The sequence below is a fragment of the Petromyzon marinus genome, chromosome 74 (assembly GCF_048934315.1).
Source record: "Petromyzon marinus isolate PM22_M1 ecotype Great Lakes invasive population chromosome 74, UKy_Petmar_22M1.pri1.0, whole genome shotgun sequence".
NCBI lineage: Eukaryota > Metazoa > Chordata > Hyperoartia > Petromyzontiformes > Petromyzontidae > Petromyzon > Petromyzon marinus.
In genome coordinates this window covers 12,021,490-12,040,229 of record NC_133740.1, presented here as the reverse complement: position 1 = coordinate 12,040,229, position 18,740 = coordinate 12,021,490, and the positions used below count along the sequence as shown (strand labels likewise).

General features: G+C 51.6%; 1 protein-coding gene across 1 annotated transcript; it reads left to right on the top strand.

Annotated features, from left to right (window-relative positions):
* The first annotated feature begins 1,660 nt into the window (after positions 1-1,660).
* DCPS (decapping enzyme, scavenger) lies at positions 1,661-18,533 on the top strand. The gene is made up of 6 exons (XM_032979583.2): positions 1,661-2,128; positions 7,094-7,304; positions 10,306-10,451; positions 17,497-17,610; positions 17,834-17,944; positions 18,052-18,533. The coding sequence occupies exons 1-6, from the start codon at positions 1,898-1,900 to the stop codon at positions 18,322-18,324; spliced, it is 1,086 nt and encodes a 361-aa protein (XP_032835474.2). The 5' UTR covers positions 1,661-1,897; the 3' UTR covers positions 18,325-18,533.
* Positions 18,534-18,740: the final 207 nt, after the last annotated feature.

The following is an 18,740-nucleotide window of genomic DNA, read 5'->3' as shown; positions in this document are numbered from 1 at the left end:
ATCATCATCGGCATCAGCAGCATTATCAATATCATCAGCAGCATTATCAATATCATCAGCAGCATTTATGTCAGTTTCACATCCTTTGATCAAAATCATCATCAGCAGGTTTAGGGGTGGGGGAGTTGTTTATATGCAGGTACCGGCTTCCACATGCAGTGTCTCATCAGCAGCAGGGTGAACTGCCCACATGTTTGGACTGCGAATTGTTGAGGGTGCTCACCCGAACCCCCACCACGTGACCACGTCAGCCCACGGGCTTCGAGGAGTTCGAGAGACTTCTGACTCCGTTTTTACTGTGTAGGAACCTCCTGGTTACACCACCACCACCACCAGCCCACAGGGGATTATTGTGTCCGTCCGTCCGTCGTGCATCCAAAAATGGGAAGTGTGGGGCTGGGTGGAGATGGGAGGGTGGGGAGGGAGGGGTGGGGAGGGAGGAGAGGGAGGGGAGGGGCTGGGTGGGGAGGGAGGGGAGGGGCTGGGTGGAGAGGGGAGGGGCTGGGTGGGGAGGAAGGGGAGGGGCTGGGTAGGGAGGGGAGGGGCTGTGTGGGGAGGGTAAGTCTCAGGTGAATGTAAAAAAAGTCACCCACGTGACTTTACCGAAATAACCAAAGCGTATGGATTCCTGTAGTTTCGAAAGCTTAAAATCTTAACGCAGCTGTTTTATGGCCATAAAGGGTACGGACCCTATTGATGCTGGCAACAAAAGTTCCCATCAGTCATCGACTTACGAACATAATTCGTTCCTGGTTACCCGTTTATTTAAATGCTCACACTCCCAGTACGAGGCCGACTCGTTAACATCGCGCGGAGGATCGCAGAGCTGAACAAAACAGTTCCGTGGTTCAATGTGCAAGCCGTTTTAAGTCGATGTTAAAATAAAAGTTCGCGGAAGCTGGTGTCCGTAAGTCGAGTGTTCGCAAGTTGAGTGTTCGTAAGTCGAGGACCGACTGTTAGTCGGCCATGTTACTGCGGGGTAATGAGTGATACAGGGCACGGCGTGACGTCACCCCATACATGAGACACCGCATCCCCGGCGCGTCACTCTACATTCCCCCTACGCAAGATGGCCGCCGGATGTTACCGTCCATGACGTCATCCAATGCCATGGCTCTACATCGACGCGTCACTCCACCTTCCCCCTACGCAAGATGGCCGCCGAGTGCCCGACGTCACTTCATAATCGGGCTAAAATATAAAATAAACGTTCGAACATACAAATAACAAAACCAAGCGGGCAGTAGGTTTCCCCTCACATAATCCATCTTTCACGCGTAACTGTGTCGATATTTTTTTTTTTAACATCAAACCTACCACCACCACCACCCTTCTTTGGTTCTTTCGGTAAAGTCACGTAGAATGAGAATAAAATAATAACTTGATAAAATAAAATAACACTAATAATGTTATTAAATAAAATAACACAATAATGTTATTTTATTTTATCAATTTATTATTTTTTGGTTATTTCGGTAAAGTCACGTAGAATGAGAATAAAATAATAACGATAAAATAACACTAATAATGTTATTTTATCAAATTATTATTAAAATAACACTAATAATGTTACATTTTGATTTAAAGCTTTCGTGACTGCAGTAATTCATATTCTTAGTTTTTTCGGTAAAGTCACGTTGAAGAGAAACAACAAAATATATATAAAACAATAATACTAATAATGTTATTTTATTTTATCAATTTATTATTTTATTCTCATTCTACGTGGTGACTTTACCGAAGGAACCAAAGAAGATGAATCCTTGCAGTCACGAAAGCTTTAAATCGGAACACCGCCACCACCACCACCCTGTTGGTGGCGTTGAGTGGGGGGAGGGGTAATGGACGCGCTCGCGCTTTTGGCGGGAAATAATCTCGCGGCGGCTGGGCGGGTGAAATGGCGGCCGCGTCGCCTTCGACTTCGTCTCCTCCTGAGGAGGGGAACTCAGCAGCAGCAGCCGCCGACGACGCCGCGCAGCAGCAGCAGAAGAAGAAGAAGCGCAAAGTGGTCGCCTCGGCGGGGGAGACGTTTACCTCGCTCCGCGGATTCAAACTCGTCCGGGTCTTAAACGACAACCCGAGACAAAAGGTCGTCTTCCTGCACGCAAAGTGGAGCGGCGAGGCGAAGGTATTGTTATTCTTATTGTTGTTGTTATTATTATTGTTGTCGTTATTGTAGTCGTTATTGTTGTTATTGTCGTTATTTTCATTATTATTGTTATGGCCCTCAGGCTGTGGTCTATCCACTGCTGGATGAAGGCCTTCAGGCTGTGGTCTATCCACTGCTGGATGAAGGCCTCAGGCTGTGGTCTATCCACTGCTGGATGAAGGCCTCAGGCTGTGGTCTATCCACTGCTGGATGAAGGCCTCAGGCTGTGGTCTATCCACTGCTGGATGAAGGCCTTCAGGCTGTGGTCTATCCACTGCTGGATGAAGGCCTCAGGCTGTGGTCTATCCACTGCTGGATGAAGGCCTTCAGGCTGTGGTCTATCCACTGCTGGATGAAGGCCTCAGGCTGTGCTCTATCCACTGCTGGTTGAAGGCCCTCACACTGGTCTATCCACTGCTGGATGAAGGCCTCAGGCTGTGGTCTATCCACTGCTGGATGAAGGCTCTCATTGTGGTCTATCCACTGCTGGATGAAGGCCTCAGGCTGTGCTCTATCCACTGCTGGATGAAGGCCTCAGGCTGTGGTCTATCCACTGCTGGATGAAGGCCTCTGGCTGTGGTCTATCCACTGCTGGATGAAGGTCCTCACGCTGTGGTCTATCCACTGCTGGATGAAGGCCCTCACACTGTGGTCTATCCACTGCTGGATGAAGGCCCCCAGGCTGTGGTCTATCCACTGCTGGATGAAGGCCCTCAGGCTGTGCTCTATCCACTGCTGGATGAAGGCCTTCACACTGTGGTCTATCCACTGCTGGATGAAGGCCCTCACACTGGTCTATCTACTGCTGGATGAAGGCCCTCAGGCTGTGGTCTATCCATTGCTGGATGAAGGCCTCACGCTGTGGTCTATCCACTGCTGGATGAAGGCCCCCAGGCTGTGGTCTATCCATTGCTGGATGAAGGCCTTCAAGCTGCGGTCTATCCACTGCTGGATGAAGGCCTTCAGGCTGTGGTCTATCCACTGCTGGATGAAGGCCCTCAGGCTGTGGTCTATCCACTGCTGGATAAAGGCCCCCAGGCTGTGGTCTATCCACTGCTGGATGAAGGCCTTCAGGCTGTGGTCTATCCACTGCTGGATGAAGGCCCTCAGGCTGTGGTCTATCCACTGCTGGATGAAGGCCCTCAGGTTGTGGTCTATCCACTGCTGGATGAAGGCGATGAAGGCCTCTGGCTGTGGTCTATCCACTGCTGGATGAAGGCCCTCACACTGTGGTCTATCCACTGCTGCATGAAGGCCCTCAGGCTGTGGTCTATCCACTGCTGGATGAAGGCCTCACGCTGTGGTCTATCCACTGCTGGATGAAGGCCTCACGTTGTGGTCTATCCACTGCTGGATGAAGGCCTCACGCTGTGGTCTATCCACTGCTGGATGAAGGCCTTCAGGCTGTGGTCTATCCACTGCTGGATGAAGGCCCTCAGGCTGTGGTCTATCCACTGCTGGATGAAGGCCCTCAAGCTGTGGTCTATCCACTGCTGGATGAAGGCCCTCAGGCTGTGGTCTATCCACTGCTGAATGAAGGCCTTCAGGCTGTGGTCTATCCACTGCTGGATGAAGGCCCTCTGGGTGTGGTCTATCCACTGCTGGATGAAGGCCCTCAGGCTGTGGTCTATCCACTGCTGGATGAAGGCCTCAGGCTGTGGTCTATCCACTGCTGGATGAAGGCCTCAGGCTGTGGTCTATCCACTGCTGGATGAAGGCCTCAGGCTGTGGTCTATCCACTGCTGGATGAAGGCCTCAGGCTGTGGTCTATCCACTGCTGGATGAAGGCCTCAGGCTGTGGTCTATCCACTGCTGGACGAAGGCCCTCAGGCTGTGGTCTATCCACTGCTGGATGAAGGCCTTCAGGCTGTGGTCTATCCACTGCTGGATGAAGGCCCTCTGGCTGTGGTCTATCCACTGCTGGATGAAGGCCTCAGGCTGTGGTCTATCCACTGCTGGATGAAGGCCTTCAGGCTGTGGTCTATCCACTGCTGGATGAAGGCCTCAGGCTGTGGTCTATCCACTGCTGGATGAAGGCCTTCAGGCTGTGGTCTATCCACTGCTGGATGAAGGCCCTCTGGCTGTGGTCTATCCACTGCTGGATGAAGGCCCTCAGGCTGTGGTCTATCCACTGCTGGATGAAGGCCCTCACGCTGTGGTCTATCCACTGCTGGATGAAGGCCTCAGGCTGTGGTCTATCCACTGCTGGATGAAGGCCCTCAGGCTGTGGTCTATCCACTGCTGGATGAAGGCCTTCAGGCTGTGGTCTATCCACTGCTGGATGAAGGCCCTCACGCTGTGGTCTATCCACTGCTGGATGAAGGCCCCCAGGCTGTGGTCTATCCACTGCTGGATGAAGGCCTCAGGCTGTGGTCTATCCACTGCTGGATGAAGGGCCTCAGGCTGTGGTCTATCCACTGCTGGATGAAGGCCCTCTGGCTGTGGTCTATCCACTGCTGGATGAAGGCCCTCTGGCTGTGGTCTATCCACTGCTGGATGAAGGCCCTCACGCTGTGGTCTATCCACTGATGGATGAAGGCCCTCACGCTGTGGTCTATCCACTGCTGGATGAAGGCCCTCTGGCTGTGGTCTATCCACAGCTGGATGAAGGCCTTCAGGCTGTGGTCTATCCACTGCTGGATGAAGGCCTCAGGCTGTGGTCTATCCACTGCTGGATGAAGGCCCTCTGGCTGTGGTCTATCCACTGCTGGATGAAGGCCCTCTGGCTGTGGTCTATCCACTGCTGGATGAAGGCCCTCTGGCTGTGGTCTATCCACTGCTGGATGAAGGCCTTCAGGCTGTGGTCTATCCACTGCTGGATGAAGGCCCTCAGGCTGTGGTCTATCCACTGCTGGATGAAGGCCCTCACGCTGTGGTCTATCCACTGCTGGATGAAGGCCCTCAGGCTGTGGTCTATCCACTGCTGGATGAAGGCCTCAGGCTGTGGTCTATCCACTGCTGGATGAAGGCCCCCAGGCTGTCGTCTATCCACTGCTTGATGAAGGCCCTCAGGCTGTGGTCTATCCACTGCTGGATGAAGGCCTCAGGCTGTGCTCTATCCACTGCTGGATGAAGGCCCTCAGGCTGTGGTCTATCCACTGCTGGATGAAGGCCTCAGGCTGTGGTCTATCCACTGCTGGATGAAGGCCTTCAGGCTGTGGTCTATCCACTGCTGGATGAAGGCCCTCTGGCTGTGGGCTATCCACTGCTGGATGAAGGCCCTCAGGCTGTGGTCTATCCACTGCTGGATGAAGGCCCTCTGGCTGTGGTCTATCCACTGCTGGATGAAGGCCCTCAAGCTGTGGTCTATCCACTGCTGGATGAAGGCCCTCACGCTGTGGTCTATCGACTGCTGGATGAAGGCCTCAGGCTGTGGTCTATCCACTGCTGGATGAAGGCCCTCTGGCTGTGGTCTATCCACTGCTGGATGAAGGCCCTCACGCTGTGGTCTATCCACTGCTGGATGAAGGCCCTCTGGCTGTGGTCTATCCACTGCTGGATGAAGGCCCTCAAGCTGTGGTCTATCCACTGCTGGATGAAGGCCTCAGGCTGTGGTCTATCCACTGCTGGATGAAGGCCCTCAGGCTGTGGTCTATCCACTGCTGGATGAAGGCCCCCAGGCTGTGGTCTATCCACTGCTGGATGAAGGCCCTCTGGATGTGGTCTATCCACTGCTGGATGAAGGCCTTCAGGCTGTGGTCTATCCACTGCTGGATGAAGGCCTGTCGCCTCAGCGCGCTGCTGATCCATCGCCGCTTGGGGGACGTTCGTGGCTAACCCCCATCATCAGCAAGTTGGCGTCTGTGGGGAGGAAATGTCTGTGGGAGCATCTGGCACAAAACGAAATAAGTAATATTTATTAAAAAAAAACACTTCTTTAAAAAACACGCTTTAATGAAATGTACCGTACGAGTAATGTCAGAATTCCACGACTCCAGGAAGTGGGCCCGAAGCTTGCCACAACGTAAGGGGCCCGTGGTGATCTACAGCCAACGTGAGTTGAGCGTGGACAATTGGAGCCAAGCCGAAACATAACATATAAAAAAAACAATGTTGAAAAATATATATTTTTTATGATGGAATCTAGTATTGTCATCAGTATGACATAAGTATACCGAGTTTGCAGTCGATACCACATTGGGAAGTTGGTTAAAATTGAGTTACACGATTTGAGGATACAACAACAACAGAGCGAGTTAAATAGAGGCGTGTAAAAAAACCCCGTCGCTTGCGAGGAGAGGGCAAGCCAACATTCAAGAATGATCCCTGGTGTGTGATCCACCTGGGTCTGTTCCGACACCTCCTGTCAGCGAGCCTTCAACACTTCACGTGGCCTCAAAGTGCACCTAGCCTGGCACAGGCGCCGTGGTGACGTCATCAGGTATTGATCCGCCACGGGCGCGGCACGGGCTAGAGAAGAGATGGAGTGATGTGGTACAGGAGGACGTGGAGCTGAGTGGACTTGCCAATGACTGGTACCAGCGGTGTCAAGATCGGCCTCTGTGGAGGAGGCTCGTGAAGGACGCCACTGGGCAGTTGGAGGCAGTCGCCCTCCAACAACAACGGAGGGCGGAGGAGCGACGCTCACAACAACGAGCGGAGCGCCGGGTGGCTAAAGCACAGCAGGTTGGCACAGTAGGGGGCACAGGTGGTGCATCAGCCAGTAGTCTCAGTCGACCCGTAGCACCTGGGTCCCGTAACCTTCTGCCAGCGGGCGTTCGACACTTCACGTGGCCTTAACGTGCACCTAGCCTGGCACAATCGCCGTGGTGACGTCACCGCCACTTAGTGGCGGTTGTTGTTGTTGACTCGCCAACCCGGGACAACGACACTAGTTTTCTTTAAAGCGACGATGACGACGATGACGACGACGATGAATAAATCCAACTGGGATGAACAACCCCTGAGCCCCACCTTGCCCTCTGCCCAATGCTGCGGCCGCAGAGTGGCGGTGACGGCGGTGACGGTGAGAGGAAGGATGGCGAGGAGGAGGTGGAGGAGGAGGAGGGTCGTGATGCCGTCGTGATCCTGGAGAAGACTCCCTTCCGCGAGTCCCAGCTGCCGGGGCTGCTGAGCGTGGACACGGAGCTGCAGGGAGACCTCCAGAACGACATCTACGGCACCTACACAGCACGCCCACCGCCAGGGAGCAGCGGTGGGCACCGCCTGCAGCATTCGGATCAATCGCAGCAATTTGATCAATTGGATCAATTGCAGCAATTTGATCAATCGGATCAATTGCAGCAAGTTCCATTTGCCGTTTTCGTGACTGCCGGGGATCCACGTTTTTTGGTTCTTTCGGTAAAGTCACGTGGTAGGTAGAAAATAAATTAAATCGCGACGTTTCGGGCGCAACGCAAGCGAACCATCATCAGGCGGGGACAACCACAGCAAGAAACACATTGCTGAAGTAGGGCAGCAATTTATAATAAATATAATGATAGGGGTTTTTCCCCTTTTTTCTGGCAACAAAACTGAAACCTTCTTACAAGGATTCACGTTACTGCATTAACCACAATACCTGCAGTCAAAATGCAAACAAAAAAACATACACTATGATAATATATGCATTAAATTTTTATTTAAAGCTTTCGTGACTGCAGTAATTCATATTCTTAGCTCTTTCGGTAAAGTCACGTTGAAGGGAAACAATAAAATAATAAAATATATATAAAACAATAAAAAAAATTCTCACGACGTTTCGACCATAACACACCTGATGACGACCGTTCGTGTTACGGTCGAAACGTCGTGAGAATTTTTTTTTATATTGTTTTATATATTTTTTATTATTTTATTGTTTCCCTTCAACGTGACTTTACCGAAATAGCTAAAAAATATAATATATGCATTGTCATACTCCTTGGTTCTATTGGGTAAAGTCACGTAGGTAAAAAATAAAAGGACAAAAAACCACGACGCTTCAGCCACAACACAAGCGGCCTTCATCAGGTGAAGGGACCAACCTGTCCACTGGACACGCGACTTTACCGAATAGAACCAAAGGAGTATGGATTCCTTGCAGTCGCGAAAAGCTTCACATCTAGAATATGCATTGTCCTTGAAACTGATTGGTCCCCACACCATTGACTGCAGGTATTGTGATCAATGCAGTAGGCATGAATCCTTGTAAAAAAAAAATGTTTCAGTTATGTTGCCAGAAAAAAGGGGGGGAAAACCCGCTATTATTACATTTTTGTACTGGCAAAGGAGGTCCAATGATGGGCAGCAATTTGTTTCTTGGCTACAGTTGTCCCACCTGATGATGGACCCTTGTGTTGCGCCCGAAACGGCGTGATTTAATTTATTATATTTTATAGCTACTAAGTAACTTTACCGAAAGAACCAAAGAGTATGTAGCCAGTTGGTAAGTCTCATCAATTTGATCAATCATAGAAATCAGATTAATGGTAGCAATCGTAGAAATCCGATTAATCATAGCAATTGGATCAATCGCAGCAGTCCGATCAATCATAGCAATTGGATCATTCAGATAAATCATAGCAATTGGATGAATCGTAGAAATCGTAGCAATCGGATAAATCGTAGCAATCTGAATATTTCGTAGCAATCTGATCAATCGTAACAATCGGATCAATCGTAGAAATCTGATCAATCGTAGCAATCGGATCAATCGTAGCAATCGGATCAATCCGATAAAGACACCGCTCCTTCATGTGGCAGCAACGTCAAAGCCATTCGTGTCTCCTCACCTGGCCCTTGGCTGCCGTGGCTTCGTTCCATTTCCTCTTCCAGTGCCCGTTCTGTGTCTACAGCGTCCCCACTCCCGCCTCTTGTGCCCATGCGGTGCAGCCACGGGGGTTCGAGGTTTCGTAGCAACGAGAGGAACCGCAAGGAAGGAAGGTTGTAACGACGAATCGGCTCTTTGACCTGGTGGTGGGGGGGGGGGGGAGCCTCACCGAGTCTCGTATCTGACCGTGAGGAGAGTCCCCTCGGGGTTGTTCGCCGTCGCTGTGTCTGCCTCTTCCGAGGAATAAGAGGAACGGCACGGAAGAAATTGTAGTTACGTATCGGCTCGCTGACCCAGCGGGCAGAGGCTCGGCGAGTCTCGCGACCGACTTTCAGGAGGGTCATGGCGGGTTTTCGCTGTCGCCGCCGACGACTAATGCCGCTGCATCCGCGCGTGATCCCAATGGAGCGACGTTTGTGGGTGTGACCCGATTCTTTTTCCGCAAATTGCGGCATGGTGCCGTGTCTCCGCATAGTTGAATGCTCCTGTTATTTGCCCGGTTACCCCGCTGTGTGACTTGTTTTGTCATGGCTCTTGTCTGTGTCTCAGTGTCTCAGTGTCTCAATTTCCCCGTGTCCATATATCTCCCTATCTCCCTATCCCTGTATAGTTGAATGCTCCTGTTATCTGCCCCGGTCACCCCGCTGTGGGACTTATTTCTTCATGGTTCTTGTCTGTGTCTCAGTGTCTCAATTTCCCCGTGTCCCCGTGTCCATATATCTCCCTATCTCCCTATCCCTGTATAGTTGAATGCTCCTGTTATCTGTCCGGTCACCCCGCTGTGTGACTTATTTCTTCATGGCTCTTGTCTGTGTCTCAGTGTCTCAGTGTCTCAATTTCCCCGTGTCCCCGTGTCCATATATCTCCCTATCCCTGTATAGTTGAATGCTCCTGTTATCTGCCCCGGTCACCCCGCTGTGTGACTTATTTCTTCATGGTTCTTGTCTGTGTCTCAGTGTCTCAATTTCCCCGTGTCCCTGTGTCTATATATCCCCCTATCTCCATGTCTCCGCATAGTTGAATGTTCCTGTTAGCTGCCTGGTCATCCCGCTGTGGGACTTATTTCTTCATGGCTCTTGTCTGTGTCTCAGTGTCTCAAATTTCCCCGTGTCCCCGTGTCCATATATCCCCCTATGTCCGTGTCTCCGCATAGTTGAATGCTCCTGTTATCTGCCCGGTCACCCCGCTGTGTGACTTATTTCTTCATGGCTCTTGCCTGCGTCTCAGTGTCTCAAATTTCCCCATGTCCCCGTGTCCATATACCCCCCTATCTCCCTATCCCTGTATAGTTGAATGCTCCTGTTAGCTGCCCCGGCCACGCCGCTGTGTGACTTATTCCCCCGTGTCTCCATATCCCCGCGTTTCTGTATCCTCCAACCCGTGTCTGTGCGTCGCCGGCGTGTAGAGATGAAGGCCACCGTCATCTGCCCGGCCACCCCGTTGCACCTCCTGAAGTACACGCACCGCGAGGCGTTCCTCATCGAGGAGACCGCCTCGGACTACCGCTCCACCACGCTGCCCTTCCTGCAGACCAGCAACTTCAGCCTGCAGGCACGCCCCACACCTCTCGCTGAACCTCCGGGTTCTCGTGGAAGGGGACTCGCCTGTCGTCTTGGAGCAGACGAAGCCTTTAACACGTCCTGTATTTCACGTTTTCGATTAATGATGGTTTTCGTGGAGCCAATTAATCGTTAACCGAGGGACCACTGTATATTCGCGTACGTACATGTGTGTTGTACGTATCGTGTATGTGTGTTGTATGTATTTGTGTACGTGTTGTATGTACGTGACGACGATCAGAACCAGTCCTGGGCCTCCCCTAGGTCGGCCTTTGTTGGTGCTCGTTAACAGCACTTGCCCCAACAGTCTGTCTCTGTGTTATTGTGGATGCTGCTGGGCAGTTTGGGGGTAGTCGCCCTCCAGCAACAATGAGCGGAGCGCCGGGTGACTAAAATGTCGTGAGACTGCACAGTGGGGAGCACAGCTGGTGTGCATCTGCCAGTCATCTCGGTCAACTGATGGCACCTGCTGGGTCTGTCCCGTGACCTCCTGTACCTAGCCTGGCACAGTGATGCATCTGCCAGTCATCTCAGTCAGCCCATGTCATCCACTGGGTCTGTCCCGTGACCTCCTGCACCTAGCCTGGCACAGTGATGCATCTGCCAGTCATCTCAGTCAGCCCATGTCATCCACTGGGTCTGTCCTGTGACGTCCTGCACCTAGCCTGGCACAGTGATGCATCTGCCAGTCATCTCGGTCAACCCATGTCATCCAATGGGTCTGTCCTGTGACCTGCACCTAGCCTGGCACAGTGATGCATCTGCCAGTCATCTCAGTCAACCCATGTCATCCACTGGGTCTGTCCCGTGACCTGCACCTAGCCTGGCACAGTGGTGCATCTGCCAGTCATCTCAGTCAGCCCATGTCATCCGCTGGGTCTGTCCCGTGACCTCCTGCACCTAGCCTGGCACAGTGATGCATCTGCCAGTCATCTCAGTCAACCCATGGCACCACCTGGGTGTGTCACGTGACCTGCCAGCAGCAAGCCTTCGACACTTCACGTGGCCTTAAAGTGCACGGAGGCTGGTGCAAGCGACATGGTGACATCACCACCACTCGGTGGTGATGTCACCACCACTCGGTGGTTGTTCCCTGTGGTGGTGACGTCATCACCACTGCGTGGTTGTTCCTAGTGGTGGTGACGTCACCACCACTCGGTGGTTGTTACGTCACCACCACTGCGTGGTTGTTCCCAGTGGTGGTGACGTCACCACCACTGCGTGGTTGTTCCCAGTGGTGGTGATGTCACCACCACTGCGTGGTTGTTCCCAGTGGTGGTGACGTCACCACCACTGCGTGGTTGTTCCCAGTGGTGGTGATGTCACCACCACTGCGTGGTTGTTCCCAGTGGTGGTGATGTCACCACCACTGCGTGGTTGTTCCTAGTGGTGGTGACGTCACCACCACTCGGTGGTTGTTCCTAGTGGTGGTGACGTCACCACTGCGTGGTTGTTCCTAGTGGGTGTACAACGTGTCGGGACGCAGTTCGGAGACAGGAATCATTTGCGGCACCTTCTTGATTCCCGCACGCTAAGGGGGCCACACGCACCCTACGTGAGTGCACGCCATTCACACACACATATATATATTACACCCAGCCGCCTGTGGGTGGCACTGTCTAGCGGCGCCCAGCGATGGCGAAGACGGTGGCGACGATGGAGATGAACAGCAGCACGGCGAGGGGATCCACTTTCAGCCCCGAGGTCTCGCTCAGAGCTCCCTCTTAGACTCCTGGCGTGGCCTCGCTCTGCCCTGGCCACGCCCCCCTTCTGGAACCAACTTGCGGGTTCTCTGGGCTGCTGGAACCTACTTGCAGGTTCCCAGGGCTGCTGGAACCTACTTGTGCGGGTTCCCGGTGCTGCTGGAACCAACTTGCGGGTTCTCGGGGCTTCTGGAACCTACTTGCAGGTTCTCTGGGCTGCTGGAACCTACTTGTGCAGGTTCCCAGGGCTGCTGGAACCAACTTGCAGGTTCTCTGGGCTGCTGGAACCAACTTGCAGGTTCCCAGGGCTGCTGGAACCTACTTGCGGGCTCTCGGGGCTGCTGGAACCTACTTGTGCAGGTTCTCGGGGCTGCTGGAACCTACTTGCGGGTTCCCAGGGCTGCTGGAACCTACTTGCGGGTTCCCAGGGCTGCTGGAACCTACTTGTGCAGGTTCTCTGGGCTGCTGGAACCTACTTGCGGGTTCCCAGGGCTGCTGGAACCTACTTGCGGGTTCCCGGTGCTGCTGGAACCAACTTGCGGGTTCCCAGGGCTGCTGGAACCTACTTGTGCAGGTTCTCTGTGCTGCTGGAACCTACTTGCGGGTTCCCAGGGCTGCTGGAACCTACTTGTGCGGGTTCCCGGTGCTGCTGGAACCTACTTGCGGGTTCCCAGGGCTGCTGGAACCTACTTGCAGGTTCTCTGGGCTGCTGGAACCTACTTGTGCAGGTTCCCGGTGCTGCTGGAACCAACTTGCGGGCTCTCGGGGCTGCTGGAACCTACTTGCAGGTTCTCGGTGCTCCTGGAACCTACTTGTGCAGGTTCTCGGGGCTGCTGGAACCTACTTGCAGGTTCTCTGGGCTGCTGGAACCAACTTGCGGGTTCCCAGGGCTGCTGGAACCTACTTGCGGGTTCCCAGGGCTGCTGGAACCTACTTGCAGGTTCTCTGGGCTGCTGGAACCTACTTGCGGGTTCCCAGGGCTGCTGGAACCTACTTGCGGGTTCCCAGGGCTGCTGGAACCTACTTGCGGGTTCTCTGGGCTGCTGGAACCTACTTGTGCAGGTTCTCTGGGCTGCTGGAACCAACTTGCGGGTTCTTGGGGCTGCTGGAACCTACTTGCGGGTTCTCTGGGCTGCTGGAACCAACTTGCGGGTTCTTGGGGCTGCTGGAACCTACTTGCGGGTTCTCTGGGCTGCTGGAACCTACTTGTGCAGGTTCTCTGGGCTGCTGGAACCTACTTGCGGGTTCTCTGGGCTGCTAGAACCTACTTGCGGGTTCTTGGGGCTGCTGGAACCTACTTGCAGGTTCTCTGTGCTGCTGGAACCTACTTGGGGGTTCTCGGGGCTGCTGGAACCTACTTGCAGGTTCTCTGGGCTGCTGGAACCTACTTGCGGGTTCCCAGGGCTGCTGGAACCAACTTGCGGGTTCTCGGGGCTTCTGGAACCTACTTGCAGGTTCTCCGGGCTTCTGGAACCTACTTGCGGGTTCCCAGGGCTTCTGGAACCTACTTGCGGGTTCCCAGGGCTGCTGGAACCTACTTGTTCATGTTCCCAGGGCTGCTGGAACCTACTTGCGGGTTCTCGGGGCTGCTGGAACCTACTTGCGGGTTCCCAGGGCTGCCAGATGGACCCCTTCCTGAGCTTTCCCCCCCCCCCCCCCCCCAGAGTTGTCTTTCCCCCCCGGTGATACTGCTGACGTGGGTACTGCCATACGCTGTCGGGACCACTTTTAGTCAGCAGCCAACGCTATTACTCTAAACATGTGTGTGTGTGTGTGATCAGTGGGTGTATAACGTGTGTATAACGTGTGTGTGTGATCAGTGGGTGTATAACATGTGTGTGTGATCAGTGGGTGTATAACGTGTGTGTGTGATCAGTGGGTGTATAACGTGTGTGTGATCAGTGGGTGTATAACGTGTGTGTGTGATCAGTGGGTGTATAACGTGTGTGTGATCAGTGGGTGTATAACGTGTGTGTGTGTGATCAGTGGGTGTATAACGTGTGTGTGATCAGTGGGTGTATAACATGTGTGTGTGATCAGTGGGTGTATAACGTGTGTGTGTGATCAGTGGTTGTATAACGTGTGTGTGTGATCAGTGGGTGTATAACGTGTGTGTGTGATCAGTGGGTGTATAACGTGTGTGTGTGATCAGTGGGTGTATAACGTGTGTGTGTGATCAGTGGGTGTATAACGTGTGTGTGTGTGATCAGTGGGTGTATAACGTGTGTGTGTGTGAGATCAGTGGGTGTATAACGTGTGTGTGTGTGATCAGTGGGTGTATAACGTGTGTGTGTGTGTGATCAGTGGGTGTATAACGTGTGTGTGTGTGATCAGTGGGTGTATAACGTGTGTGTGTGTGATCAGTGGGTGTATAACGTGTGTGTGTGTGATCAGTGGGTGTATAACGTGTGTGTGTGTGATCAGTGGGTGTATAACGTGTGTGTGTGTGATCAGTGGGTGTATAACGTGTGTGTGTGTGATCAGTGGGTGTATAACGTGTGTGTGTGTGATCAGTGGGTGTATAACATGTGTATATATGTGTGTGTGATCAGCGGGTGTATAACATGTGTATATATGTGTGTGTGTGTGATCAGTGGGTGTATAACATGTGTATATATGTTTGTGTGTGATCAGTGGGTGTATAACATGTGTGTATATGTGGGTGTGTGTGATCAGTGGGTGTATAACATGTGTATATATGTTTGTGTGTGATCAGTGGGTGTATAACATGTGTGTATATGTGGGTGTGTGTGATCAGTGGGTGTATAACATGTGTATATATGTGTGTGATCACTGGGTGTATAACATGTGTAATATGTGTGTGTGATCAGTGAGTGTATAACATGTGTAATATGTGTGTGTGATCAGTGGGTGTATAACGTGTGTGTGTGATCAGTGGGTGTATAACGTGTGTGTGATCAGTGGGTGTATAACGTGTGTGTGTGATCAGTGGGTGTATAACGTGTGTGTGTGTGATCAGTGGGTGTATAACGTGTGTGTGTGTGATCAGTGGGTGTATAACGTGTGTGTGTGTGATCAGTGGGTGTATAACGTGTGTGTGTGATCAGTGGGTGTATAACGTGTGTGTGATCAGTGGGTGTATAACGTGTGTGTGATCAGTGGGTGTATAACGTGTGTGTGTGATCAGTGGGTGTATAACGTGTGTGTGTGATCAGTGGGTGTATAACGTGTGTGTGTGTGTGATCAGTGGGTGTATAACGTGTGTGTGTGTGTGATCAGTGGGTGTATAACGTGTGTGTGTGTGTGATCAGTGGGTGTATAACGTGTGTGTGTGTGATCAGTGGGTGTATAACGTGTGTGATCAGTGGGTGTATAACGTGTGTGTGATCAGTGGGTGTATAACGTGTGTGTGTGATCAGTGGGTGTATAACGTGTGTGTGTGATCAGTGGGTGTATAACGTGTGTGTGTATGATCAGTGGGTGTATAACGTGTGTGTGATCAGTGGGTGTATAACATGTGTATATATGTGTGTGTGATCAGCGGGTGTATAACATGTATATATGTGTGTGTGTGTGATCAGTGGGTGTATAACATGTGTATATATGTTTGTGTGATCAGTGGGTGTACAACATGTGTATATGTGTGTGTGTGATCAGTGAGTGTATAACATGTGTATATATGTGCGTGTGATCAGTGGGTGTATAACATGTGTATATATATGTGTGTGTGTGATCAGTGGGTGTATAACATGTGTATATATGTGTGTGTGTGTGATCAGTGGGTGTATAACATGTGTATATATGTTTGTGTGTGATCAGTGGGTGTATAACATGTGTGTATATGTGGGTGTGTGTGATCAGTGGGTGTATAACATGTGTATATATGTGTGTGATCACTGGGTGTATAACATGTGTAATGTGTGTGTGATCAGTGAGTGTATAACATGTGTATATATGTTTGTGTGTGATCACTGGATGTATAACATGTGTATATGTGTGTGTGTGTGATCAGTGGGTGTATAACATGTGTGTGATCAGTGGGTGTATAACGTGTGTGTGTGTGTGATCAGTGGGTGTATAACGTGTGTGTGATCAGTGGGTGTATAACGTGTGTGTGATCAGTGGATGTATAACGTGTGTGTGTGATCAGTGGTTGTATAACGTGTGTGTGTGATCAGTGGGTGTATAACGTGTGTGTGTGATCAGTGGGTGTATAACGTGTGTGTGATCAGTGGGTGTATAACGTGTGTGTGTGATCAGTGGATGTATAACGTGTGTGTGTGATCAGTGGGTGTATAACGTGTGTGTGTGATCAGTGGGTGTATAACGTGTGTGTGTGTGTGATCAGTGGGTGTATAACGTGTGTGATCAGTGGGTGTATAACGTGTGTGTGTGATCAGTGGGTGTATAACGTGTGTGTGTGATCAGTGGGTGTATAACGTGTGTGTGTGATCAGTGGGTGTATAACGTGTGTGTGTGATCAGTGGGTGTATAACGTGTGTGTGTGATCAGTGGGTGTATAACGTGTGTGTGATCAGTGGGTGTATAACGTGTGTGTGTGTGATCAGTGGGTGTATAACGTGTGTGTGTGTGATCAGTGGGTGTATAACGTGTGTGTGTATGATCAGTGGGTGTATAACGTGTGTGTGTATGATCAGTGGGTGTATAACGTGTGTGTATGATCAGTGGGTGTATAACGTGTGTGTGATCAGTGGGTGTATAACATGTGTATATATGTGTGTGTGATCAGCGGGTGTATAACATGTATATATGTGTGTGTGTGATCAGTGGGTGTATAACATGTGTATATGTGTGTGTGTGTGATCAGTGGGTGTATAACATGTGTATATATGTGCGTGTGATCAGTGGGTGTATAACATGTGTATATGTGTGTGTGTGATCAGTGGGTGTATAACATGTGTATATATGTTTGTGTGTGATCACTGGATGTATAACATGTGTATATATGTGCGTGTGATCAGTGGGTGTATAACATGTGTATATATGTGTGTGTGTGTGATCAGTGGGTGTATAACATGTGTATATATATATGTGTGTGTGTGATCAGTGGGTGTATAACATGTATATATGTGTGTGTGTGATCAGTGGGTGTATAACATGTGTATATATGTGTGTGTGTGATCAGTGGGTGTATAACATGTGTATATATGTGTGTGATCAGTGGGTGTATAACATGTGTTTATATGTGTGTGTGTGTGTGATCAGTGGGTGTATAACATGTGTATATATGTGTGTGATCAGTGGGTGTATAACATGTATATATGCGTGTGTGATCAGTGGGTGTATAACATGTGTATACCATGTGTGTGATCAGTGGGTGTATAACATGTGTATATATGTGTGTGTGATCAGTGGGTGTATAACATCCTGGATAAGAAGGCAGAGGTGGAGCGGGTCGTGTTTGAAGATCCCGACCCAGAGACCGGCTTCGTGCTGCTGCCTGACCTCAAGTGGGACCAGAAGCAGGTGAGGGTGGGGGACTGGCAGGGCCAGTGTTGTGTGGTGAGTGAAGGCAGGGTCAGTGTTGTGTGGTGAGTGAAGGCAGGGTCAGTGTGGTGAGTGAAGGCAGGGCCAGTGTTGTGTGGTGAGTGAAGGCAGGGTCAGTGTGGTGAGTGAAGGCAGGGTCAGTGTTGTGTGGTGAGTGAAGGCGTTGGTGGTGTCGATGTATTTTGATGACCGATGCCTGCAGACGAACGAGCTCTACCTCATCGCCATCTGCCACAAGCGAGGGCTCAAGTCCCTACGCGACCTCACGGGGGAGCACCTGCCCCTGCTGCAGAACATCCTCACCAAGACGCAGGTCACCCATCCACCTCACTCGCCAACCCTGCCACGCACACAAGTTACCAACCTGTCCACCCGCCTACCTCAGCCACCCAACGACTCGCCCCTCCCCCCTCGCCGCAGGCGGCCGTGCTGGATCGCTACGGGTTGGCTGCGTGTCGCCTGCGCTGCTACCTGCACTACCAGCCCTCCTACTACCACCTGCACGTGCACGTGACCCACGTGGGCTCAGAGGCCCCGGGCGGCGGCGTGGAGCGGGCGCACCTGCTGGGCCACGTGCTGCGGGCCCTGGCCGCCGACCCCCAGCACTACGCGCTGGGCACCCTCACCTACGCCCTGCGCGAGGGCGATGGCCTCCTGCAGGCATTCCAGAAAGCTGGGAGAATACCACAGTGAGAAGAGGGGACACCCGTGGGGTGGGTAGAGACACTGGCTTCTGCAGGCCTTGCAGTGAGAATGGGGGGTGGGTGGCACTGGCCCCTGGCAGGCCTTCAGTAGCCAGGAGAACGCTGTAGAGGGGACGAGTGGCCTGTTTTAAACAGACATCGGAGTAAGACAATGGTGGTGGGATATGCTTTTGCTGAATAAAATTGTGGGTTTTCTTATCTCCTTGTGAAGTTTTTATGGGCTCTAAAACAGATGAGTCACCAACTACTTCCACCAAAGTATGGGTGAGTTCACAGCACTGGTACTAGATTAAATATTTAAACAATTTACAATTCATGCCGACTTAAAATCTGCTAAAAGCATGTCAAACAATTGCCTATAGATCTATCAACCTTTCCCCACTTCTGGTTCCTCAACACCAGCTG